General features: G+C 43.1%; 2 protein-coding genes across 2 annotated transcripts; both read right to left on the bottom strand.

The window, feature by feature from the left end:
- Nucleotides 1-191: 191 nt before the first annotated feature.
- LOC121539471 (vesicle transport protein SEC20-like) lies at nt 192-23462 on the bottom strand. The gene is made up of 6 exons (XM_041847995.2): nt 22989-23462; nt 22632-22724; nt 4397-4488; nt 4111-4215; nt 3864-3982; nt 192-1498 (listed from the first exon to the last, which is right to left on the bottom strand). Exons 1-6 carry the CDS (start codon nt 23067-23069, stop codon nt 1302-1304), a joined length of 687 nt encoding a protein of 228 aa, XP_041703929.1. The 5' UTR covers nt 23070-23462; the 3' UTR covers nt 192-1301.
- A 56-nt stretch (nt 23463-23518) lies between these two features.
- Nucleotides 23519-27478, bottom strand: LOC121539463 (V-type proton ATPase subunit e 1). Its single transcript, XM_041847983.1, has 4 exons — nt 27270-27478; nt 26595-26642; nt 24539-24664; nt 23519-24220 (listed from the first exon to the last, which is right to left on the bottom strand). Exons 1-3 carry the CDS (start codon nt 27371-27373, stop codon nt 24571-24573), a joined length of 246 nt encoding a protein of 81 aa, XP_041703917.1. The 5' UTR covers nt 27374-27478; the 3' UTR covers nt 23519-24220; nt 24539-24570.
- Between the last annotated feature and the right edge of the window lie 397 nt (nt 27479-27875).

Here is a 27875-nt window from a genome sequence, read left to right as displayed (position 1 = left end):
TTAAGTGCCTTGCTCAAGGGCACATCAACAGATTTTTCACCTTGTCGGCTAGGGTATTCAAACCAGCAACCTTTCGGTTACTGGCCCATTGCTCTAACCACTAAGCTACCTGTACCGTCTGTCCCCACTGATTCAGAGGCAGATATGATCCATAACAACACATACAACTGAGACAACTCGGATAGACAAAGTCAGAGGCATTTATTGGTACACTGAACAGAAACGTCAACATGATTTTTAGATTTTTATTTCCCAAATGACATGTGAGACCGTCATCATGTAGAGGGTAGAGAGGTCATGCAGCTACCAGCCCCCCTTACCCCACATCACTTCTCACCCCTCCAAGGTGTTGAAAAGGCAATGTCAGATAACAGGTCCACGCAAACCTAAAAATAACCTCCTCTCACCCTCCACCCCCGGTGGAAAGAAAGGGAGCAGGAAACGGGTCGGAATAATCTGCTTTTCCGGGTCTTATCTGAAGAAAGGCAGAGACGCATGGTTCCTTATCGCCGACTATGTGATTACTGCCACAGCTTTTCAGATTTTTTTCTGCCTGGTGCCTGTGCTGCACAGACTGTCCTGTTCCCCCTGCTGCTAGCTACTGGGAGCAGGCCTCACCACTGCTGAGCCAAGTTAGCTTGCTCCATAAGGAAATACTGAAGACCAGAAGCTAGACCAGACTCACTGAAACTTGTGTGGGTGCTATGTACATCCTACATTTCTACACTGGTGCTTGACACAATTTCATGAATGTCAACGTTTTATTGTAATAAATCTCTTCGAAAACTGATTACGTTACAGAGAATGTGTTACACATTGACACGAACCCCTTTCCTTTAAATAATGGTCCGGCGGAAATGGAATCTCCATTAAATAAGGCTACTGGTAATATCCATTTATTTCTCTTTCAGAGCATGATATAAATAACTGGACAACAGCTTTAACTTCCTGCAATGGAATAATAAATTAACACGATAATCATAACAATTGGTTACATTAACCATCAAACTTTCCTATAAGCACTGCAAACAGTTGACGGCAGTCTGATATTTCCTTCCATGACAGATGCATAGTGTTTACAATAGGCTTATCCCTGGAAGCCATTACTACTGTGTGTGTCTTTAAATGTTGATATGGAATTACGTGTGTACCTGTGGCAGGTAGGAATGATTAATAAGCAGTATATTCATCTGCCAATACTTAAGACGTCTCACTTATGTCATAAATTAGCTCATATGATCATAGTTACTCTAATCAAAGTTTCTCTAAAAGTTACTTAGTTTAAGTTAGTTGTGTCTGGTCTAGAGGAAGAAGAAGAATCTCTTCTTGAGGATGTAGAAGACCGTGGCGAGGAAGAGTGCGAGTGCGAGGAAGATGAGCAGTTTGTCAGTGAGCTCCCTGCGGTTGTACTTAGTGATGAGTTTTCTCCCCAGCTGGATGGTTCCGGTCATGGCCTTAAACTCATCGTTGGTCTCCACGACCGCCTGAGACGAGGTTGCTACGGAGAAGAGAGTCCACACTAGGCTTTGGCAAATACTTTGTGTCTGGACATATCAAATAGCCGACTGTTGAAATGTGTCAGCTGCTTACAGTGCCTTCGGAAAGTATTCAGACCCCTTGACTTTTTCCACATTTTGTTACGTTACAGCCTCATTCTAAAATTGATTAAATTGTTATTTTCCCTCATCAATCTACACACAATAATGCCCCATAATGACAAAGCAAAAACAGGTTTGTAGAAATGTTTGCTAATTTATTAGAAATAAAAAACAGAAATATCAAATTTACATAAGTATTCAGACCCTTTACACAGTACTTTGTTGAAGCACCTTTGGCAGCGATTACAGCATCGAGTCTTCTTGGATATGACGCTACAAGCTTGGCACACCTGTATTTGGGGAGTTTCTCCCATTCTTCTCTACAGTTCCTCTCAAGCTCTGTCAGGTTGGATGGGGAGCGTCGCTGCACAGCTATTTTCAGGTCTCTCCAGAGATGTTTGATCGGCTTCAAGTCCGGGCTCTAGCTGGGCCACTCAAGGACATTCAGAGACTTGTCCCAAAGCCACTCCTGCGTTGTCTTGGCTGTGTGCTTAGGGTCATTGTCCTGTTGGAAGGTGAACCTTCGCCCCAGTCTGAGGTCCTGAGCACTCTGGAGCAGGTATTTTTTTAAATCAAGGATCTCTCTGTACTTTGCTCCGTTCATCTTTTCCTCGATCCTGACTAGTCTCCCAGTCCCTGCCACTGAAAAACATCCCTACAGCATGATGCGGCCACCACCATGCTTCACCGTAGGGATGGTGCCAGGTTTCCTCCAGACGTGACGCTTGGCATTCAGGCCAAAGAGTTCAATCTTGGTTTCATCAGAGCAGAGAATCTTGTTTCTCATGGTCTGAGAGTCTTTGGGTGCCTATTGGCAAACTCCAAAGCGGGCTGTCATGTGCCTTTTACTGAGGAGTGGCTTCCGTCTGGCCACTCTACAATAAAGGCCTTATTGGTGGAGTGCTGCAGAGATGGTTGTCCTTCTGGAAGGTTCTCCCATCTCCACAGAGGAAATCTAGAGCTCTGTCAGCGTGACCATCAGGTTCTTGGTCACCTCCCTGACCAAGGCCCTTCTCCCCCGATTACTCAGTTTGGCCGGGCGGCCAGCTCTAGGAAGGGTCTTGGTGGTTCCAAACATCTTCCATTTAAGAATGATGGAGGCCACTGTGTTCTTGGGGACCTTCAATGCTGCAGAAATGTTTTGGTACCCTTCCCCAGATCTGTGCCTCGACACAATCCTGTCTTGGAGCTCTACGGACAATTCCTTCGACCTCATGGCTTGGTTTTTGCTCTGACATGCACTGTCATCTGTGGGACCTTATATAGACAGGTGTGTGTATTTCCAAAACATGTCCAATCAATTGAATTTACCACAGGTGGAGTCCAATGAAGTTGTAGAAACATCTCAAGGATGATCAACGGAAACAGGATGCACCTGAGCTCAATTTTGAGTCTCAAAGCAAAGTGGCTGAATACTTATGTAAACAAGGTATTTCCGTTTTTTATTTGTAGTACATTTCTAAAAATGTCTAAAAACCTGTTTTTGCTTTGTCATTATGGGGTATTGTGTGTAGATTGCTGAGGATTTGTATTTATTTAATCCATTTTACAATAAGGGTGTAACGTAACAAAATGAGAAAAAAGTAAAGGGGTCTGAATACTTTTCTGAAGGCACTGTATGTTTTTATTTGAATAAAGCAACTGAGAAACAGTCCTTGGGTGCTCCAATTTGATGGCTTTCCAAATCAAAATCAAATCAAATTTTATTGGTCACATAAACATACACATATTTAGCAGATGTTATTGAGGGTTATTGTGTTCCTAGCTCCAACAGTGCAGCAGTATCTAACAATTCACAACAATACACACAAATCTAAAATAATGGAATTAAGAAACATAAATATTAGGACGAGCAATGTCGGAGTGGCATTGACTAAAATACAGTAGAATATAGTATATACATACGAAATGGTGGAACCATCTCCATATTGTTCTCACCAGTGGTGCAGTGGAAGATAAACACACGCAAACGGCATTTACGCACCTTTTTTATGTTGCTCAAACGTTTACGCACCTATTGCAAAAAAGTGCATTGTAAATATAGGGAGCATTACTTTATTCATTGTGAAAGGCGATCAGCATTTACCCACTTTTTATATTTTTACCACTACATCTCACTCATCTAGTTATTTCAGATTTGCAAACACTGAAGGGAAATGGAGCTAGGGGACGGGCTTAGGGACCGAAATTATAAACACTACTGTCATCTCAGAAACACAGACACCGATATGATTCACACTCTGTACTCTAGGAGGCGCCACTCACCCAGCGTCGTCATGGTTTCCTCGCTCTGTGTCACCTGCTGTGACATCATCCGGCTGATGCTCATCAGGCTCTCAGTGATGTCACTGGACGTCTGGGCCAGCCCCTCTTTGGTAACCTTCCTGATTGGAGGAAAAAATAACAAAGACATTCTAAATCTTCAGAGTAACAGACAACAATAAGACAGAAAGTATAAACACACAGTGAAACACTACAGTATAGTATCTAGAAACAGCAGGTATCTGTTTACCTTTGTCTAAGTTCACTATCTCCTCCATAGAGAAGAGATTCCTTCTCCAGATTGTCTAGGGACAGTTTACTGGCCAGGTTGGCCTTCCTCCATGCTGTCTGGTTACTGCAGGGATAGGAAACATACAGTTTCATTAGGATGCTTGCTTACAGTTTATGCACTACCACTATATGTAAAGGTCTAAGGAAAACCATTCTAATGGAGACGTGCATCCTACTAACTACTACAGACTGGATCCAGTACTGAAGCAACAGCAGTAATCCACACTCCTACCGTGCTCTCCTACCTGAGCATCTGCTTGCGGTGTCTCTCCACCTCACTGAGTAGAGCCATCTTGACTGACTCCTTGTCCTGCTCCCTCCCCATCTGATCTAGGTCCTGTCAAACAGTGTTCATTTCGTCAACAATAACTATGACGAAAAATACTCGTCAAGTACCTATTTTACCTGACTAAAACTGACGATAACGAGAGACCCTGGGAAAAAAACATAACTACAAATTATTTTTCATTTTAGGTGACGAAAATATGAGGAGATGAGAATTCCATGTGAGATTAATGGAGATTTAATTTAACATGATGCTAATTTTTCATCAGTTTTGTCCAATCCTAAACAAAATATTTCATGCAATCTTCTCATTGGCAGAATAGACATCTTTCAGTTGCGTGGTCTGATTGAGCCGATCTGCCCGGCTCTCCCACATAGCTCCCAGGCGGTCTCTTCAGTTACTCGTCAATCTTCTGAACTGATGAGAAGCCAGGACAATGGACTTGTAACTAACCTCAACTACAAACAATGTTTATACTCTCGCTCTTACTTACATGTAGGCTATTTTTGATTTGATCACATCCAAGCTCTATTTCCCCATGTGTGCTGTCATTCATTCATCTGTGTTGCCACGCTCGCGCCGCAGTCCGCAAACGCGAGTTGAGGTTGTTTTTTTTCCTATGGGAAAAACTAATGCTATTTGTTGAATATTAGAAGTACAGTAATGCTTCTGCCATTTTTGTAACGCGCAAATCCCCTTTTCAATGAAACTACTTATTTACCCCCTTGACAATTATGATGGGAAGAAAATCCGAGCTGTAAACTGTTGCTCTACAGACTATCAGTAACAATTCTACTAACTATCTACTTACGCTAAAGCATGAAACACACGAGAATCTCAAGGCCGATAGGTATTTATCAGAGTGGGAGGCCGTTCCTTCTCTAGCTAGTACAAAAGCAGTACATGCTGCGTGCCGACCTGGTAGCAACAAACCAGCCGTATCTACTTGTAGAATCGCAATGGTCGTCAGTGGCCAACAACTTGACTTTGAGCTAATCCGCCAACAAAAAAATGGGTCATTTTCTCTGTACATCCACGGAGGAGCCAGTCACACTTCATATGCAGTGTAGGCTATGGGATGGTAGCTAGCTAAGTGCACAGACGCAATGCACACAACACCAAATACTTCCTCCAAGCTAGCTAACCACTGTAGCTAGTATTGACATTATATTACATCACAATTGATTAGCTAGTTTCCATGTGCAGTGTTATTAGCTATGTTGTGCGAGCTAGCGAATATGCTAACGTTAGCTAGCTAGCGAGCTAAACACTTGGCTATGGGCTGGCACTGGCAGTATGGGATTATGGAGAGTGAATTAAATTGTTTCTATGTCATCTTGCTAGGTAGTTACAGTGCCTTCAGAATGTATTCACACCCCTTGACTTTGTCCACATTTTGTTGTGTTACAAAGTGGGATTAAAATGGATTGAATTGTAATTTTCTGTCAATGATCTACACAAAATACACTACTATCAAAGTGGAAGAAAAATAAAGCAAATAATATGAACAGAAAATAAAACACTAATATATGTTGATTAGATAAGTATTCAACCGCCTGAGTCAATACATGTTAGAACCAGTTTTGGCAGAGATTACAGCTGTGAGTCTTTCTGGGTAAGTCTCTTAAAGCTTTGCAAACCTGGATTGTACAATATTTGCCCATTATTCTTTAAAAAATTATTCAAGTTGGTTGTTGATCATTGCTAGACAGCCATTTTCAAATCTTGCCATAGATTTTCAAGCCGATTTAAGTCAAAACTGTAACTAGGCCACTCAGGAACATTCAATGTCGTCTTGGCAAGTTACTCCACTGAGTGTACAAAACATTAAGAACAGCTGCTCTTTCATGACAGACTGACCAGGTGAATCCAGGTAAAGCTATGATCCCTTATTGATGTCACCTGTTAAATCCACTGCAATCAGTGTAGATGAAGGGGAGGAGACAGGTTAAAGAAGGATTTTTAAGAGGTTGAATACATTCGCAAGAGGATGAATGCATCTCACCGGAGAAAGCATCAGAGCGAGTGAAACAGTGCCCCTCTGTTTCTGAATGTGTAGGCCATCTATCTGATGCTGTCTGATCAAAAAGAGTATGACATTGTTGCCACCCGTAGCATTGAATGCAAGGGAAGCCAACAAGCATTTGGCCTCCCTAAAATAATAGCCAATAAGCGTTGAGCTCAACTGTGAATGGTCCTGGCGCACCAAAAAAAAGTGTTAAGGGAAGCCAGCTTGGATTTGGCTTCACTCCTATCACAAGGGATCAAGAGAAATATTGACAGAAACAACTTAAATTGTTGCATCTCGTTGCGTTGTCCTCTGGTGGCTAGCTAGCTAGCTAAAATTGGCCGTTTCCTAAATTAGCCATGGACGGAGATAGGGATTTGGACTTTTCGCCGTACTGGCCAATGATTATAATGGCGATTCTGATCCAACCATTAATTCAAACATTGTGCCTCTGGACTGGGAGGATGGAAGTTCAATATGTAGGTAGATTTAGAAGGCTAATGTTAACTAGCTAACATTGCCCATGAATGGAAGTTAGGCTAGCAAGTAAGCATTTTAGCCAGGTAGCCTAGGACAACAAAAAATACAAGTGTGTACTGTATGACTGTCATAGACCGTTTTGTCAACATGAAAGAGAGGAGGATGGCATTGGCATTTCTCTACCAGTAGGGTGAGTCAACATGTTTTTTCTACGTGCACGAACACACGCACACACAAATCAGAACCATGGACAGCCACGTCATATAGCTTACGTTGATTGGACTAAATTGTTTTCGGTATCTTTTAGTTGTCACTGTTTTAGACTAAGCATAGGTGATTTGATGATGTTGAAGTTGAAATGGTGCTGGAATAGTGGAGGCAGCTCCTGTTTTCTTTGCGACTTGCGGTAACTCTCCGTGGTTCTAAATCAATAGTTGTTTAGTAGTCCGAAAATGTCGGAAACATTAACTTGCTTGAGCATGCTGTAGGTCAGGTAACTGTTTGTTACATGCAATATGGAGCATGCTGTAGGTCAGGTAACTGTTTGTTACATGCAATATGGAGCATGCTGTAGGTCAGGTAACTGTTTGTTACATGCAATATGGAGCATGCTGTAGGTCAGGTAACTGTTTGTTACATGCAATATGGAGCATGCTGTAGGTCAGGTAACTGTTTGTTACATGCAATATGGAGCATGCTGTAGGTCAGGTAACTGTTTGTTACATGCAATATGGAGCATGCTGTAGGTCAGGTAACTGTTTGTTACATGCAATATGGAGCATGCTGTAGGTCAGGTAACTGTTTGTTACATGCAATATGGAGCATGCTGTAGGTCAGGTAACTGTTTGTTACATGCAATATGGAGCATGCTGTAGGTCAGGTAACTGTTTGTTACATGCAATATGGAGCATGCTGTAGGTCAGGTAACTGTTTGTTACATGCAATATGGAGCATGCTGTAGGTCAGGTAACTGTTTGTTACATGCAATATGGAGCATGCTGTAGGTCAGGTAACTGTTTGTTACATGCAATATGGAGCATGCTGTAGGTCAGGTAACTGTTTGTTACATGCAATATGGAGCATGCTGTAGGTCAGGTAACTGTTTGTTACATGCAATATGGAGCATGCTGTAGGTCAGGTAACTGTTTGTTACATGCAATATGGAGCATGCTGTAGGTCAGGTAACTGTTTGTTACATGCAATATGGAGCATGCTGTAGGTCAGGTAACTGTTTGTTACATGCAATATGGAGCATGCTGTAGGTGTTATGATTTAACTGGATAAGAACCCAAATGCAGACCAGTACACCAAGCCAGAGAAGTTAACAGGTTTATTTACAATGTTCAAAGTCCAGGTTTCCCAATATAGGGGAAGAGCAAGTCCAGGTTACCGGGAGGGTAACAGATCCAGATCAGGGCAGGTGTGGTACCGTAATGTCCTAGTGTCCGTGGTGAGTCCAAAAGAGAGGTCCGGTAATGGAGAGCAGGATGGTGGTGGCAGGAGTGAAGCGGAGGCAGGAGTCAGGTTCCAAATATATGGTCGTCTTGACTATGATCTGACGATGAGTGGTAAGTTTGACCGGGTCTTAAAGGCTGAGGTGATTATGGTGAATGAGCTGCAGCTGGAACCCTGACTCCCGCACACCAGACTTCACTCCTGCAATCAAGGACAGACAGAGGGGAGGGAGAGAGCAGAGAGAGAGCTACCTAGCAGCAGTAGGCCTAACAGTACCCCCCTCTACGGACGCCACCTGGCGGCCGACGGGTTTATCGGGATGTAACCTATGAAACTCTCGGACCAGAGCAGGATCCACAATGAAGCTCCTGGGCACCCAGGAACGTTCCTCAGGACCATAACCCTCCCAATCCACCAGGTATTGGAAACCACGACCCGGCGGCGAACATCCAGAAGTCGCCGGACAGTGTAGACCGGACCCCCACCCACGATCCTGGGCGGAGGAGGGGGACGAGAGGGCGGGCACAGAGGGCTAACCGACACAGGCTTAATCTGGGAAACATGAAAGGTGGAATGAACCCGTAGGGAGGCAGGAAGCTGTAGCTTAACCGCGCAGGGGTTAACAATAGACAGTATCTTGAACGGTCCTATAAAACGAGGCGCCATCTTCTTAGACTCCACCTTCAATGGAAGGTCCCGTGACTTCAGCCATACCTCTTGACCAGGAGAGTAACCGGGAGCCTGGGACCGGTGACGGTTGGCTTGCCTCTGCATGTACGCCGAAGCTCGGGACAGAGCTACCCTGGCCTTCCTCCAGACCTTGAAGCAGCGGCGCATGTGGGACTGCACCGAGGGTACCGCCAGTTCCCTCTCTTGAGAAGGGAACAGGGGAGGTTGATAACCCAGAGCACACAGAAAAGGAGACAAACCAGAGGAAGCGTTAGTCAAGGTGTTATGAGCATATTCCACCCAGGGGAGCATGGAGCTCCATGACCCAGGGTTAGACCCTGTGACACAGCGAAAGAGCGGTCTCCATCTCCTGGTTCGCTCTCTCGGCTTGCCCGTTGGTCTGGGGGTGATATCCAGAGGACAGGCTGGATGTAATGCCCAAAGCTTTACAGAAAGCTTTCCACACCTGGGAGACAAACTGGGGACCCCTGTCAGAGACAATATCCGTGGGTAGACCATGAGAGCGGAACACATGTTCAACCAAAATATCAGCCGTCTCTCTGGCAGTGGGCAGTTTAGGTAGGGCCAAAAAATGAGCGAACTTAGAAAACGATCAATCACCGTAAGAATTACAGTCTTTCCAGACGAGGGGGAAGTCCAGTGACAAAATCCATAGCGATATGCGACCAGGGCCGGCTGGGTATAGGTAGAGGTCGTAGATGACCAGCGCTGGCCTGGGTGGAGTTCTTACTTCGTGCACATACCGTACAAGCAGCAATGAAGGCTCGAGTGTCCGCCTCCATCGTGGCCCACCAGAACTTCCGTCGCACAAAGTCAAGGGTCCGCGAAACTCCAGGGTGACAGGTAAGGGGAGGCAGTGAGCCCACTGAAGTACCTGGGAGCGAGCAGACTCAGGGACAAACATCCGGTTAGGAGGACCCCTCCCAGGGTCAGCTTGATGATGTTGAGCCTGTCTAACAATCCCCTCGATGTCTCATGTGACGACCGCAATACTGCAGGTAGGAGGCAAAATGGGTTCAGGGTTACTACCAGTATCAACAGCCGAATGAACACGAGACAGGGCGTCAGGCTTGACGTTGCGTGACCCAGGACGGTAAGACAGAGAAAAATTGAATCTCCCAAAAAATAGTGCCCACCTGGCTTGACGGGGGTTGAGCTGCTTCGCTGACTGGAGGTAAGCCAGATTCTTATGATCCGTCCAAACGATGAAGGGTTGTTCCGCCCCCTCCAACCAATGTCGCCACTCCTCGAGAGCCAGCTTAACGGCGAGCAGTTCGCGATTGCCAACATCATAATTCCTCTCTGCCTGAGAAAGTTTCCTTGAGAGAAAAGCACAGGGATGCAGTTTGTTATCTTCAGAAGAACGCTGTGACAACACCGCACCTACCCCAGTGTCGGATGCATCCACCTCCACGACAAACTGGCGGTCGGGGTCCGGCTGCATCAGAATGGGAGCCGAGGCGAAGCGATGTTTCAGTTCTTCGAACGCTGATTCGGCCCCCTTCATTCCAAGCGAACGGTCGTGAGATGGAGGTGAGAGCGGTGAGTGGCGCCGCAATGCGGCTGTAGTCCTTGATGAACCTCCTATAGAAGTTCGCAAACCCCAGAAATCGTTGAAGTTGTTTTGCGGGTAGAGGGGGCTGGCCAGTCCGTGACAGCAGAGATCTTAGCTGGGTCCATCCGCAACTCCCCCTGAGCGATGATGTAACCCAAAAAGAGGTCTCAGACACATGAAATTCACATTTCTCCATCTTCACAAACAGTTTGTTCTCCAACAACCTTTGCAACACCTGGCGCACATGCAGTTCATGTTCCTGGGAGGACTCTGAGAAAATCAAGATATCATCCAGATAGACAAAAACAAACCGATTCAACATGTCCCGAAGGACATCATTGACTAGTGCCTGAAAAACAGCAGGGGCATTAGACAACCCAAAAGGCATAACCAGATACTCAAAATGTCCCAAGGGTGTGTTGAAGGCAGTCTTCCATTCATCACCTTTACGAATGCGCACCAGGTGATACGCATTTCGTAGATCCAGTTTCGTAAAGATGGTAGCACCATGAAGGAGGGGAAAAGCAGAATTAATCAAAGGCAGAGAATACTTGTTCTTAATGGTGATGTTGTTAAGTCCACGGTAATCAATACAGGGTCTGAGGGTCTTATCCTTCTTAGCAACAAAAAAGAATCCCGCTCCTACAGGTGACGAGGAAGGACGCATAATACCTGCCGCCAAGGAGTCCCGAATGTAGTTCTCCATAGCCTCCGTCTCCGGCCGGGAGAGATTGTACAGGCGACTGCTGGGGAGCGGGGCTCCTGGCTGGAGGTCAATGGCGCAGTCGTAAGGCCGGTGAGGAGGAAGAGAAGTAGCTCTGTGTTTGCAGAAAACGGATGCCAGGTCATGATACACGTCAGGAACATTAGAAAGATCCATGGACTCCAGTGGAGGTCGAGGCACAGTACTGGCAGGAGTCAGAGCAGAACACAAACAATTCACATGACAAAATGTGCTCCATGAAACAATTCTACCTGTCACCCAATCAATGTGTGGATTGTGTCTTATGAGCCAGGGGATACCAAGGACCAGAGGGGTCTGTGGGCAGTCGATAATATGGAATTGAATGTTCTCCTGATGATTTCCCGACACTCTAAGACAAACAGGAACAGTCTGATGGGTAATATGGGTCAACAATTGTCCATTCAGACCCTTAGCCTGCAGCGGACAGTCCATAGGAACAGTCTCCAAATCCATTTGTTGAGCCCACTCTCTATCCAAAAAGCTTTCGTCTGCACCAGAGTCAATCAGCGCACTAACAGAGAGATTCTGGAACTGCCACTGGAGGGATGCCTGGAGCAGAATGCGGGGAGAAGAGGAAGAATCCGCTGCTCGGCTCACCAAAACTTCTCCCATTAATGATGAGCCGGCCCTTTTCCCGGACGAACTGGGCAGGAAGGAACGAAATGACCAGCTTCTCCACAATACAGGCAGACCCGAGCCTGAATGCGACGTGCACGCTCCTCTGAGGACAACCGTGCACGACCCACCTCCATGGCCGTTCAGTGTCTGGAAGCCGCTTTCCTAGCGGGGATTTGTTGATGACAGACAGGTTGCTTGGAACTAACACTCCTCTCCCGGCGGCGCTCCCGAATCCGATTATCCAACCTGATGGTGAGTGAAATAAGATTATCCAGCGTAGGCGATTCATCATATGACACCAATTCATCTTTTAAAGTCTCAGACAAAGCATTGATGAACACTCCTTGTAATGCCTCGTCATTCCAACCACTCACTGCTGCTAAAGTCCGAAACTCCACTGCCATCTCCGCCACACTGCGAGCCCCCTGCCGAAGAGAAAACAACCGTTTCGCAGCCTCCTTGCCTCGTACGGGGTGGTCAAAAACCTTCCTCATCTCAGTGGTGAAGGCAACGTAAGCGTTGCAAATGTCCGACTGACTCTCCCAGACCGCGGATCCCCAGGCACGAGCGGAACCGCTAGTAGAGTTGATAAGGTAGGCAATACGGGCTCTTTCTAAGGCGTAGGTGAGGGGCTGTTGTTCAAACACTAACGAGCATTGAGTCAAAAAATCGCCACAGGTTCCCATGTTCCCGTCATAGCGCTCTGGAGCAGGAACAAAAGGCTCTCTGATCTGGGCTGAAGGGGGTAGTAAGGGCAGACACTTGATTGGTGAGTAATTGAACCTGATTAATCAGCACCTGACTGTCCTCAGCAATCGTCTTAAACAGGGTATCATGTTGGCCAAGTAAAATGCCCTGATTGGCTATGGCAGTCCAAATTTGAGTGCACTCTGGGGTGGTATCCGAGCTACTGTCTGCTGGGTTCATGATGGTCAGATCATACTGTTATGATTTAACTGGATAAGAACCCAAATGCAGACCAGTACACCAAGCCAGAGAAGTTAACAGGTTTATTTACAATGTTCAAAGTCCAGGTTTCCCAATATAGGGGAAGAGCAAGTCCAGGTTACCGGGAGGGTAACAGATCCAGATCAGGGCAGGTGTGGTACCGTAATGTCCTAGTGTCCGTGGTGAGTCCAAAAGAGAGGTCCGGTAATGGAGAGCAGGATGGTGGTGGCAGGAGTGAAGCGGAGGCAGGAGTCAGGTTCCAAATATATGGTCGTCTTGACTATGATCTGACGATGAGTGGTAAGTTTGACCGGGTCTTAAAGGCTGAGGTGATTATGGTGAATGAGCTGCAGCTGGAACCCTGACTCCCGCACACCAGACTTCACTCCTGCAATCAAGGACAGACAGAGGGGAGGGAGAGAGCAGAGAGAGAGCTACCTAGCAGCAGTAGGCCTAACAGTAGGTCAGGTAACTGTTTGTTACATGCAATATGGAGCATGCTGTAGGTCAGGTAACTGTTTGTTACATGCAATATGCTTTGTGGACTTCACCAAACTGAGGTTGCTCTCCAGTTTTGTAATGAAAAAAACATGTGGTTGAATTTATTCTGCCACTGTGCCTTCTTCTTGTCCTGGCCTTAGGCCTATATCAAATCAAATCAAATCAAATTTTATTGGTCACATGCGCCGAATACAACAGGTGCAGACATTACAGTGAAATGCTTACTTACAGCCCTTAACCAACAGTGCATTTATTTTAAACAAAAAAAGTAAGAATAAAACAACAACAAAAAAAGTGTTGAGAAAAAAAGAGCAGAAGTAAAATAAAGTGACAGTAGGGAGGCTATATATACAGGGGAGTACCGTTGCATAGTCAATGTGCGGGGGCACCGGCTAGTTGAGGTAGTTGAGGTAATATGTACATGTGGGTAGAGTTAAAGTGACTATGCATAAATACTTAACAGAGTAGCAGCAGCGTAAAAAGGATGGGGTGGGGGGGCAGTGCAAATAGTCCGGGTAGCCATGATTAGCTGTTCAGGAGTCTTATGGCTTGGGGGTAGAAGCTGTTGAGAAGTCTTTTGGACCTAGACTTGGCACTCCGGTACCGCTTGCCGTGCGGTAGCAGAGAGAACAGTCTATGACTAGGGTGGCTGGAGTCTTTGACAATTTTGAGGGCCTTCCTCTGACACCGCCTGGTATAGAGGTCCTGGATAGCAGGAAGCTTTGCCCCAGTGATGTACTGGGCCATACGCACTACCCTCTGTAGTGCCTTGCGGTCGGAGGCCAAGCAGTTGCCATACCAGGCGGTGATGCAATCAGTCAGGATGCTCTCGATGGTGCAGCTGTAGAATTTTTTGAGGATCTGAGGACCCATGCCAAATCTTTTTAGTCTCCTGAGGGGGAATAGGCTTTGTCGTGCCCTCTTCACGACTGTCTTGGTGTGTTTGGACCATGATAGTTCGTTGGTGATGTGGACACCAAGGAACTTGAAGCTCTCAACCTGTTCCACTACAGCCCCGTCGATGAGAATGGGGGCGTGCTCAGTCCTCTTTTTTTTTCCTGTAGTCCACAATCATCTCCTTTGTCTTGGTCACGTTGAGGGAGAGGTTGTTGGCCTGGCACCACACGGCCAGATCTCTGACCTCCTCCCTATAGGCTGTCTCATCGTTGTCGGTGATCAGGCCTACCACTGTTGTGTCGTCGGCAAACTTAATGATGGTGTTGGAGTCGTGCCTGGCCATGCAGTCATGGGTGAACAGAGAGTACAGGAGGGGACTGAGCACGCACCCCTGAGGGGCCCCCGTGTTGAGGATCAGTGTGGCAGATGTGTTGTTACCTACTTGATTTGATTTGATTTAGAACCACGGAGGGTTACCGCAAGTCGCAAAGAAAACAGGAGCTGCCTCCACTATTCCAGCACCATTTCAACTTCAACATCATCAAATCACCTATGCTTAGTCTAAAACAGTGACAACTAAAAGATACCGAAAACAATTTAGTCCAATCAACGTAAGCTATATGACGTGGCTGTCCATGGTTCTGATTTGTGTGTGCGTGTGTTCGTGCACGTAGAAAAAACATGTTGACTCACCCTACTGGTAGAGAAATGCCAATGCCATCCTCCTCTCTTTCATGTTGACAAAACGGTCTATGACAGTCATACAGTACACACTTGTATTTTTTGTATATCACAGTGTCAAGGCATATGAACTAACAGGATATAGAGCAAACAATACAATTATCACAACACATAGGTTGTAATATGGCTTTCCCCCCCTGGCTTTGCTTCCCCAGTGATTTTACCCACACACCGCTACTTACCACAACTGTGGGAAGCATTGGAGTCAACATGGGCAGCATCCCTGTGGAACGCTTTCGACACCTTGTAGAGTCCATGCCCCAACGAATTGAGGCTGTTATGAGGGCAACTCAATATTAGGAAGGTGTTCACTCAGTGTATATTTTGTAGTACTGAGCGATTAGTGCTTTTTGAGTTTGACTCGGTTTCAGTTGGATTATTACTTTTTTTTAAACATGAAATGCACTGTGGGTTGAATGCTGTAACACTGAATAAAACAATTAATAAAAGTACCATGATTGTAGTCCCTGCCATTACTGCTCATCACTTATTAACCATTATTTGTTCACATTACTTTACTTTAATAAAATATTTGTTTTATTTGATGACTATTATTTCATTCCAAGTCATCATCTCATCTCTATAGAGCTGCTGCCTACACTGTCTGACAAAATCACTATTTTGTAGTTCTTCAAAGTAAATAAGGCAGACTTTTATGACCGCCGAATACCAACTATCAATCACTTAGATCATGTGTTGTCAGGCTCTCGAAGCAACTGTTTTTTTTTTTAAAATCGCTCTCGATCACAAGTTCTCTGTCAGTCTCTGTGTCTGCTCTGCAAGGACTAGACAAGTTCAAGCAGGCGCGCAATGAATTATGGTCATTGTAGTTAATTACCATATTTTCTGCTGTAAACTACAGTGGGGGAAAAAAGTATTTAGTCAGCCACCAATTGTGCAAGTTCTCCCACTTCAAAAGATGAGAGAGGCCTGTAATTTTCATCATAGGTACACGTCAACTATGACAGACAAAATGAGAAGAAAAAAAATCCAGAAAATCACATTGTAGGATTTTTAATGAATTTATTTGCAAATTATGGTGGAAAATAAGTATTTGGTCAATAACAAAAGTTTCTCAATACTTTGTTATATACCCTTTGTTGGCAATGACACAGGTCAAACGTTTTCTGTAAGTCTTCACAAGGTTTTCACACACTGTTGCTGGTATTTTGGCCCATTCCTCCATGCAGATCTCCTCTAGAGCAGTGATGTTTTGGGGCTGTCGCTGGGCAACACGGACTTTCAACTCCCTCCAAAGATTTTCTATGGGGTTGAGATCTGGAGACTGGCTAGGCCACTCCAGGACCTTGAAATGCTTCTTACGAAGCCACTCCTTCGTTGCCCAGGCGGTGTGTTTGGGATCATTGTCATGCTGAAAGACCCAGCCACGTTTCATCTTCAATGCCCTTGCTGATGGAAGGAGGTTTTCACTCAAAATCTCATGATACATGGCCCCATTCATTCTTTCCTTTACACGGATCAGTCGTCCTGGTCCCTTTGCAGAAAAACAGCCCCAAAGCATGATGTTTCCACCACAAAAAAGTTATATTTTGGTTTCATCTGACCATATAGCATTCTCCCAATCCTCTTCTGGATCATCCAAATGCACTCTAGCAAACTTCAGACGGGCCTGGACATGTACTGGCTTAAGCAGGGGGACACGTCTGGCACTGCAGGATTTGAGTCCCTGGCGGCGTAGTGTGTTACTGATGGTAAGCTTTGTTACTTTGGTCCCAGCTCTCTGCAGGTCATTCACTAGGTCCCCCCGTGTGGTTCTGGGATTTTTGCTCACTGCTCTTGTGATCATTTTGACCCCACAGGGTGAGATCTTGCGTGGAGCCCCAGATCGAGGGAGATTATCAGTGGTCTTGTATGTCTTCCATTTCCTAATAATTGCTCCCACAGTTGATTTCTTCAAACCAAGCTGCTTACCTATTGCAGATTCAGTCTTCACAGCCTGGTGCAGGTCTACAATTTTGTTTCTGGTGTCCTTTGACAGCTCTTTGGTCTTGGCCATAGTGGAGTTTGGAGTGTGACTGTTTGAGGTTGTGGACAGATGTCTTTTATACTGATAACAAGTTCAAACAGGTGCCATTAATACAGGTAACGAGTGGAGGACAGAGGAGCCTCTTAAAGAAGAAGTAACAGGTCTGTGAGAGCCAGAAATCTTGCTTGTTTGTAGGTGACCAAATACTTATTTTCCACCATAATTTGCAAATAAATTCATTAAAAATCCTACAATGTGATTTTCTGGATTTTTTTTCCTCAATTTGTCCGTCATAGCTGACGTGTACCTATGATGAAAATTACAGGCCTCTCTCATCTTTTTAAGTGGGAGAACTTGCACAATTGGTGGCTGACTAAATACTTTTTTCCCCCACTGTATGTAGAATATTGGCCTGTTGGAAAATACAGCGTCCTACTACTACATTGCACAGTTCAGGCTTCATCTGATTTATCTCTTCAGAAACTGCACATTGAGCTCACAGAAAAAAACGTAACTAAATGGAATTCAATAATTGAACAGACAGGGTAAATGAGTTATCTAAAAACTGAAATTAAAATATATTTTGGTTAATTGCTCAGCACTAATATTTGGCCTTGCCTTTTAGGTTATTATCCTGCTGAAATTTGGATTTGTCTCACAGTGTCTGTTGGAAAGCAGACTGAAACACGTTTTCCTCTAGGACTTGATTTGCCTGTGCTTAGCTCTATAACTTTTATTTTTATCCTAAAAAAACTCCCTAGTCTTTGCTAGGGCTGTTGGGGTGACAATCTTACCGCCACACTGGCAGTCATGACTGCAGTAAAATTCTACATGACAGTCCAGTCAGGGTAATCTCCTTTTATGCACTCTGGGCATGCTTTGGTAGTACCCAACTTGCTAACTACCATCAGATCACTAATGACCTGGTAGTCAGGGCTCTATTGTCCCTCTAACCACTCCGACATCAATGCAAATATAATCGAAAATCACATCAAAACACATGTCATCAAAACAGTAGGCCTATCATACTTTTAAAACTCACCTCACTGTGATGATCAATTTGAAGAAAGAAGTTCAACAGCAGGTTGAAACAGTGTACAACATGGTTGTTGTGGATGCTCTTTAAAGCCTAACACAACGAAATGGACAGCGCTTTCTAAGGTGATGATTAATTCAAAACACACATACGCATATTAGAGCTTATGCATAGGCTTATGAGCCCAAAAATCTCAATTAATATTATGATTGTGCCCTTATTCAATACATAGCCTACCGCATATTACTCATTGCAGAAAAACAAAACTGATTTTAGATACATAATTGGTTTAGCCTATACTCCAAAATTAAACAAATTCGAGTAATCGCCTTTGAGTGTGGACTGTATTATTATGCATACCGGATGGACTGGTTACCTTATGCTACGCTCCAAAATGTACATCCATGAGTCTGGGAGAGAACAAATAGCCCTATGCGATGCTGTTGGTTCATTGGTTGTGCAGGGCGGTTTACAGTTAGCTTACAATTAGTGAATTTGTATTTGAATAGCCTAGTAACAGGGAATTTTTTATATTTTCATAATTAATTGGGTGACACATTACCTTTAGCTATAGAGAATATCTCACCACCGTGCGATTCCATCTCCTCCTCTCTCTCTCATTTATTCCTGTCTCGAGCGCGCAGACAAGCTGTCGACAGTTTAGTGAAATATGTTTTGTTGCGAAAACATATTACTATCGATGTTCCTGAACAGATTTCCCTTGCTTTCCCAAATTAAGCACTGGTTAGCTGCAGGAACATGGTTGGAGAGCCCATGGCATACAGTGTTTGGGCGAAATATCACCTGTCGCGCAGTGAAAGCATGCTCCTCAAACAGTGGAGTGAAATAAGTGTTCTTATATTTATTTCTCAGCTTCTCATATTAAGCACATGCTCCGCTATAAAACCGAAGTAGCCTACAAAATGGACCCGCGGGAAAGTGCTTGGCCTCCATTCGCTATTCGAGTGCACACAGATAACATGTATTTTTTCCCCTGCCCATTTGATAACTGTCCATTCTAAATCGAAACTAATTGTACATACTGTATTAGTAAAGACGAGATTAAATTGAGAATAGTGAAAATATGTGATGTGAAAATATGATCACTTGATGAGAGAACAGTTGTGCAGCCTGAGGCAAGGAACCGAGCACAAGCTTTTTTTTTGCTACTTTCTCAAATCATCAATAGCCTATAGTCGCACCATGCAGCCCATATACAGTTGAAGTCAGAAGTTTACATACACTTAGGTTGGAGTCATTAAAACTTTTTTCAACCACTCCACAAATGTCTTGTTAACAAACTATAGTTTTGGCAAGTCGGTTAGGACATGTACTTTGTGCATGACAGGTAATATTTCCAAGAATTTTTTACAGACAGATTATTTCACTTATAATTCACTGTATCACAATTCCAATGGGTCAGAAGTTTACATACACTAAGGTGACTGTTCCTTTAAACAGATGGAAATTCCAGAAAATGATGTCATGGCTTTAGAAGCTTCTGATAGGCTAATTGACATCACTTGAGTCAATTGGAAGTGTACCTGTGGATGTATTTCAAGGCCTACCTTCAAACTCAGTGCCTCTTTGCTTGACATCATGGGAAAATCTAAAGAAATCAGCCAAGACCTCAGAAAAAAAATTGTAGACCTCCACAAATCTTGTTCATCCTTGGGAGCAATTTCCAAATGCCTGAAGGTACCACGTTCATCTGTACAAACAATAGTACGCAAGTATAAACACCATGGGACCACGCAGCCGTCATTCCGCTCAGGCAGGAGACGCGTTCTGTCTCCTAGATATTAACGTACTTTGGTGCGAAAAGTGCAAATCAATCCCAGAACAACAGCAATGGACCTTGTGAAGATGCTGGAGGAAACAGGTACAGAAGTATCTATATCCACAGTAAAACGAGTCCTATATCGACATAACCTGAAAGGCCGCTCAGCAAGGAAGAATCCACTGCTCCAAAACCGTCATAAAAAAGCCACACTACAGTTTGCAACTGCACATGGGGACAAAGATCGTACTTTTTGGAGAAATGTCCTCTGTTCTGATGAAAGAAAAATAGAACTGTTTGGCCATAATGACCATTGTTATGTTTGGAGGAAAAAGGGGGTGGCTTGCAAGCCGAAGAACACCATCCCAACCGTGAAGCATGGGGGTGGCAGCATCATGCTGTGGGGGTGCTTTGCTGCAGGAGGGACTGGTGCACTTCACAAAATAGATGGCATCATGAGGAAGGAAAATTATGTGGATATATTGAAGCAACATCTCAAGACATCAGTCAGGAAGTTAAAGCTTGGTCGCAAATGGGTCTTCCAAATGGACAATGACCCCAAGCATACTTCCAAAGTTGTGGCAAAATGGCTCAAGGACAACAAAGTCAAGGTATTGGAGTGGCCATCACAAAGCCCTGACCTCAATCCTATAGAAAATGTGTGGGCAGAACTGAAAAAGTGTGTGCAAGCAAGGAGGCCTACAAACCTGACTCAGTTACACCAGCTCTGTCAGGAGGAATGGGCCAAAATTCACCCAACTTATTGTGGGAAGCTTGTGGAAGGCTACCCAAAACGTTTGACCCAAGTTAAACAATTTAAAGGCAATGCTACCAAATACTAATTGAGTGTATGTAAACCTCTCACCCACTGGGAATGTGATGAAAGAAATAAATGCTGAAATAAATCACTCTACTATTATTCTGACATTTCACATTCTTAAAATAAAGTGGTGATCCTAACTGACAGGGAATTTTTACTAGGATTAAATGTCAGGAATTGTGAAAAACTGAGTTTAAATGTATTTGGCTAAGGTGTATGTAAACGTCAGACTTCAACTGTATGTTTTGATTTCTAAGACATTCTAATGTTTGTATCACTTACAACTAAAGTTGCCAAATAACTCTAAATCTAGCATATAGGACCTGTTTCAAATGAAACGCTCAACATAGTCACTTCATATGCGCACTTGCTCCGGAATGGGAAAAAGAAGTTCAATTATATTCTTCGTACTATAAAATCATATAAAATAAAATACAATAATGGCACGGGACTTATAAGCATATCGTGTCAGCTAAATGAACAAGCCTACAGCCTATGGCATGGAGCATAAGCCAGATAACATAGGCCTACAGCAGACCAACTCATATTCTGTCCTTCTGAAATACATTTTCTTCATATCATAATGTTTCCTTAGACCTGACTAAAATAAATAATGGATTTATTGTGATGGTGTATATTACATTAATTTATTAGATTTGTTTTTTTATGTAGATGTTCCAAAAGGCGTGCATCAGTGGGTGGTATGAGTGGAGTCCTGGAGATGCTAACCGTGTCTATGTTAATTAACTGTCAATTACGTGAGACCGGCAGTCTTTTGCATGACAATAACCGGTGGACAAAATTTCATGACCTCCACAGCCTTAGTCCTTGCCGATAACAAGCATACCCATAACATGATGCAGCCACCACCATGCTTGAAAATATGAAGAATGGTACTCCGTGATGTGTCGTGTTGGATTTGCCCCAAACATAATGCTTTGTATTCAGGACAAAAAGTTAATTTCTTTGCCACATTACATTAGTGCCTTATATCAAACAGGATGCATGTTTTGTAATATTTTCACTCTGTACAGGCTTCCTTTTCACTCTGTCATTTATGTTAGTATTATGGATTAACTAAATTATGGAGTAACTAAATGTTGTTGACCAATCCTCAGTTTTCTCCTATCACAGCCATTAAACTCTGCAACTGTTTTAAAGTCACCATTGGTCTCATGGTGAAATCCCTGAGTGGTTTCCTTCCTCTCCGTCAACTGAGTTTGGAAGGACGCCTGTATCTTTGTAGTGACTGGGTGTATTGATACACCATCCAAAATGTAACGAACTTCACCATGCTCAAAGGGATATTCAATGTCCGCTTTTTTCATTTTTACACGTCAACTAACCTTACAGATAGATAATTGTATGTGGGGTACAGAGATGGGGTAGTCATTCAAAAATCATGTTAAACGCCATTATTGCACACAGAGTCAGTCCATGCAACTTATTATCTGACTTGTTAAGCAAATTGTTACTCCTGAAATTATTTAGGCTTGCCATAACAAAGGGGTTGAATACTTATTGACTCAAGACATTTCAGCTTTTTGTTTTTTTATTACTGAGTAAACATTCCTAAAAACATGATTCCATTTTGACGTTATGAAATAAACTGTGACCGACATGACTAAAGGGTATTTTAAGACAAACTAAGACTAAAACTGCAGCCAATATTAACACTGCTGTGAAACACTCAGTTATAATGTCTCCTACAAATAACACTGGATACAGCTCAATATGAACTGATGTATCCAAGGCTTGAATCTCAAGTCTAAAGAGGCTTCCTCAGTCTCCTTTTCACCATATCTGATATATCTGGACAGGTGAAATCTGCACCAGGCAGTTGAAGGACAGGAAATGGAGGAATGAAGGCTATTATTATTATTTTTTTTAACATTGAGATGTATTGGAGACAGGAGGATTAACTGTCTCTTACCTGAATCCGTAGCCTAAGGTTGTTGAATTTTGCTTTCACTTTGGCATTCAACTCTGTCAGCTTGACGTGTGGTCCTGTACACTCATTGACATCCTAATGTCAATGAGTGAATGAGAGATAAAGATCAAATCAGACAAATGGCTTTTATGTTATATATCAAATGGTTCAAAAAGATAATCAGTCCAAATCTTTTCAGATTCCCGGCCATTGTACCAAAATGGGTCAGTGGCCAACGCTAAAGAGCCCAACCGGCTGCGACAGAAAACAAGGTTATTCTCCACAATGAGTACATGACAACATACAGTATCGTTGCATTATATGGTCATGAACAATAACCAAGTGAATCAATATTCATACCTGCACGAGAGCTTTTATTTCCAAGTCATATTTGATGATTTCTTGCTCGCATACTCGGACGTGGACATCAGAGGACGCCATGTTTGACAACAAACTCGTCTACGGCAAGCCGCGAGGAGTAACTGAATTGACTTTCCCATAATTGGTCAAAGTAGCGGGTCTCTTTACTTACACAGCAAAGAGGGCATTTCGGTCGTGAGCAACAAGAACCGGTTTAACACAAAGCAAAAACATGTAAAACAATACGTGGATTGATTGATGATGTTTAATATCTAAAATTTCTAAAGACAATAATGAATGCCATCACACAAACACACAATGAAGGACACATGGAATCAAAAGCAAGGCTACATTACATGCAACATACATATTCACTTTTGGGGCTCCCTATAGTCCAATAATGGACTAAAGGAGCCTAACGTTACTGTTTAGAGGCTAATTGGCTCTGGCAGCCAAAACAGCCAAATGCTCCATCTAAACATGAATCGATTCTCAATTGCAGTACGGTTCTAGAAACATAAAGCCCTCTACTTTTATCCCACATCAAAATAATTTCACAAATGCAAAATACTTACTACACTGTTTTAACACAGTTGCAGCCGACAGTGTTTTTCAGTGACACGTTTATGGCGTCCTTCTTCCGTTCACACACAGGTGTTCGTAGACACAATCATAGATAGCTAATTAGCAGGTAGTCGCTTCTCTCTTCCGTCTGTTTTCCATAAACAAACACTGCAACATGGAAATATGGCAGTGTGGGAACCGAACCTATAAAAGGTGTGTATTCATTTAACCATACCGCAAGCGATGCGTGTTAACATTTAGAGCAAGCTTTGGGTGCCTTAACAAAACTCCCCTGGCCAGAAGATACTATCGTCAATAGGCGCTAAAGGTAGTTAGCGTCTATAAATGGGCTAGGGTAACTAGTAACATGCCTTGACAAGATCATATATCAATGTTAGAGAATCAAAAAGTCACACAGTACATCATACAGCACATCATACAAATCAAAGGAAAGGCTGATGCTTCATTCTTAAAGCACAAAATAGGATTTCTTTAGAAAAGTCCTTTGGGGATCCGTTTGTACAAATCACCTTTGCAGGCATGTCTCCACTCTCACTAAGTTCAGGTGTCAAAGGCTGGGTTAAGGCTTAAGATGAACAAGAACAGTTCCCTTTGTGAGGAGGTGATCGAGGGCTTCATTTGTGTACAGCAGTGAGTCAGGTCCTCTTCTGCAGAGAACAAACAGAGAAAATTGTTCAGGTGAAAGTTAATTTTATATTGCTTTTTCATCCAGCCGTTGCGTTCAGATAAGTGCAGATGAAGGAAAGGAGACGTTTTCATCAAAAGTACAGATTAAAATAGATAAGGAGTGGAAGCCACAACTACAGACTTGACAGAGAGCAGTTTATTTGTTCATTGATTCATTTCATCTTGTGACCTACACATTTGCAGCTAAAAAACTGAATTTCATTATAGACTTACAAACAAAAGATAACAAAATAAATGTAATGATGATATGGACCTCAGGTGTATCTGACTGGGTTTACCTGTAGTAGGAGAGGAACCGAGGGCTGGTAGACTAGGACCAGTGGTAGTACATGTACCAGATGGTATCGTTCTTTAGAGCTGGTCCAAACAGAGGGTTGAGCTGGGCCAGAATTGCTATCAGCCAGCTGAAAACATACAACACATACTAATGATTACACAACTACATATGTCTGTCATGGCTTCTGTTGTGTCTAATGGCTTTGTTTGTGGACCCCAGGAAGAACAGCGGTCTCTAAGGTGTCTGATGGGGATCTAAATAAAGAATAAAGATACTTGTGCAAGTCTTTCACTTTTAGACATTCTTCTTCTACCCTATAGTAATGGATGAACATGACATCAGGGTCAGCTATGATAGAGGAATCCAACTAAGCGCTCAGTAAATCAAATCAAATTTTATTTGTCACATACACGTGTTTAGCAGATGTTATTGCGGGTGTAGCGAAATGCTTGTGCTTCTAGCTCCGACAGTGCAGTAATATCTAACAAGTAATATCTAACATTTTCACAACATATACCCAATACACACAAATCTAGTAAGGAATGGAATTTAAGAATATATACATATATGGACAAGCAATGACAGAGCGGCATGGACTAAGATACAGTAGAATATTATAGAATAGAATACAGTATATACATATAAGATGAGTAGTGCAAGATATGTAAACATTATTAAAGTGACTAGTGTTCCATTTCTTAAAGTGGCCAGTGATTTCAATAGGCAGCAGACTGAAGGAGACAACATATCATTACATTTTAGTAATTTAGCAGACGCTCTTATCCAGAGCGACTTACAGTTAGTGAGTGCATACATTTTTCATACTGGCCCCCCGTGGGAAACGAACCCACAACCCTGGCGTTGCAAGCGCCATGCTCTACCAACTGAGCTACAGGGGACACTCTACCCACATGTACATATTACCTCAATTACCTCGACTAACCGGTGCCCCCTGTATAGCCTCCCTATTGTTATTTTATTTTACTGCTGCTCTTTAATTATTTGTTATTTTTTACTTATCCATTTTTTACTTAACACTTTTTCTAAAAACGACATTGTTGGTTAAGGACTGGTAAGTAAGCATTTCACTGTAAGGTCTACACCTATTGTATTCGGCGCATGTGGCAAATATAATTTGATTTCATTAGTTTCTTCCCTTAAAAAAAAATGTTAGCTGACGGGGAGACTATCCCCATTACATGGCCTGCACTGCCCCCTGGTGGAGATATGGCAAAGTAACATGACATTGCTATCGGCTCACCTGACAACTTCGAAAGCTAAATAATTAACTATGAAATTAAATAGCATCTCAGGACTAACAGGTTATATTGAATGGGATCATTACCTACCGTACAAGCAATAGGCATACCATAGGATCATTACCTACCGTACAAACAACAGGCGTGCTCTAGGATCATTACCTACCGTACTCTAGGGTCATTACCTACCGAACAAGCAACAGGCGTGCTCTAGGTCTACACTTATTTTCTCTATCAGCAAAACCGACCGTGATAAACTTTGAGCGTGTCTACATCTGTGAAAGACTGGTAATCACTATGTATTGACATTGGGACATTGAAATCGAGCTGCAGTTGGCCCAATCAATGTGTATGGAGAATAACCTAAGGGAGAAGTGTTCTCTCTCTGTGTCTGTATGTGGGACATACGCTTAAGCACATCACTACCTCCAAATATAGGTTAATAGTCCAGTTTCACACTTTCATGGAAAGCAACTTAGCTAGGCCTAACATTAGGCATGATGCGAGACTCAAACACACAACACTGGGGTGCAATCATTACGCCAATTCTGTTGCAAAACGTTTTACAACAGAAACCTTTTACTCCAAACGTAAAACACAAACGAGTTTCTATTCCACAAATTCAGGTAGGTCCCCCCATTTGGTTCTTAAAACGGTAAACGGTTTCCGTAATGAATACACCCCTGATGTTGCCCGCCTGCACCCTGTTCCAACCAACTGAGCCAAATGAATATAAGAAGAGCCCTCATAGTGATCCTGTGAAATATTCTGCTACATTCCTGGGAGGACTGTACTTACAACAGGTAGCAGCAGACAGCAGTTAGCACCAACATGGTAACTATCACTCTGTGGAGAGGGGAGAGAGGCATTATTCCACTGGGCCAAGACATTATTACAAAGCAGTAACAAGACATTAGGCTATACATTTGTACGCCTACAAACCAAACGTTACTCCTTTATCTATGGTTTATTATGGCAAGTGCTCATTTCTCAGATGTACTACTAGGCCTTCTTCATGCAGATTGGGCTTCATCATGCCAACTTGAGTCACCTGCAAGTGACAGAGCAGATGGGAACCAGAAAAGGACTGGGGAAGTTCCAAAATGACATCTTGATTTGTCTGTATTCCCTTACTTTGTATCCAACAAGGACAAAGAAGTTTCAAAACATTGTCAAATGTTAAAGTTTATTCTAGTTAAAACTAGAGCTTACTACTACTTTAAAGTCAACTCAGTTATTGTTGGCCATGAAGAGCAATATTGCTGCCAAAAGAACAAGCTGCCAAAAAGTATGATCATTTAACAGCTGACTAAAAAGCTAATAAAATAGGTTTCGCATTTTCCACGAGTAGGAATAAAAGAGACATTTGAGGTCTAGCATGTCCTTTGTTTGTTAACTTTTCTAGTTAGCCACATGTAGCTAGATACTGATTTTTCTATCATGTTAGCTAAATTAGCTAGCTAATTTACTCACCCTCTGTTCGGTCCTTTGGGGATAAACCACGGCACAACTCCACCAATAATCCCCCAAAACAGAGTCATTACCGACATAGGAATTACAAAACTAAGCTCCGCCATATCTGTCTTTGGTAATAGTTTTAAAAGTAGAAAAAGTAAACGTATGCACTTGACAACGCTACTCAGCTCCGCAGTAGCGAACTGTTGCCAGACCACAGACTAGGAAGTATGGATCACATGATGTCGCCACAGTAAACTGGGCGGGTAGTGGTACCAAAAGTTGTTCATAAACTGATCCTAGACCAGTGTTTTACAGAGGAAACCTGATCCTATGAGAAAATTGAGCCGAAAATAAGGTATGTGGTAAACACAGGCTTAGGAGATCTTATACATTTTGTTCTATGAGATAATCTTCATCAGCTAAAGTCACTTTTTGTGAACTTTGAAGCATTTATGTAATTTAAAAAAACACAAGGAACATAAAAGGCTTCATAATTCATAAAGGTCATGTTAACTGGCTGATATTATCTCATAGAAACAAAAAGTATAAGATCTCCTAAACTTGAGTTTATAAAATCTCCTAAACCTCAAAACCCAATTCTTTCCCCATTCATTTCCCCCA

Source organism: Coregonus clupeaformis, chromosome 3 (genome assembly GCF_020615455.1).
Source record: "Coregonus clupeaformis isolate EN_2021a chromosome 3, ASM2061545v1, whole genome shotgun sequence".
NCBI classification, from domain to species: domain Eukaryota; kingdom Metazoa; phylum Chordata; class Actinopteri; order Salmoniformes; family Salmonidae; genus Coregonus; species Coregonus clupeaformis.
The sequence above is the reverse complement of the archived record's forward strand: the minus strand, read 5'-3'. Positions and strand labels throughout refer to the sequence as shown.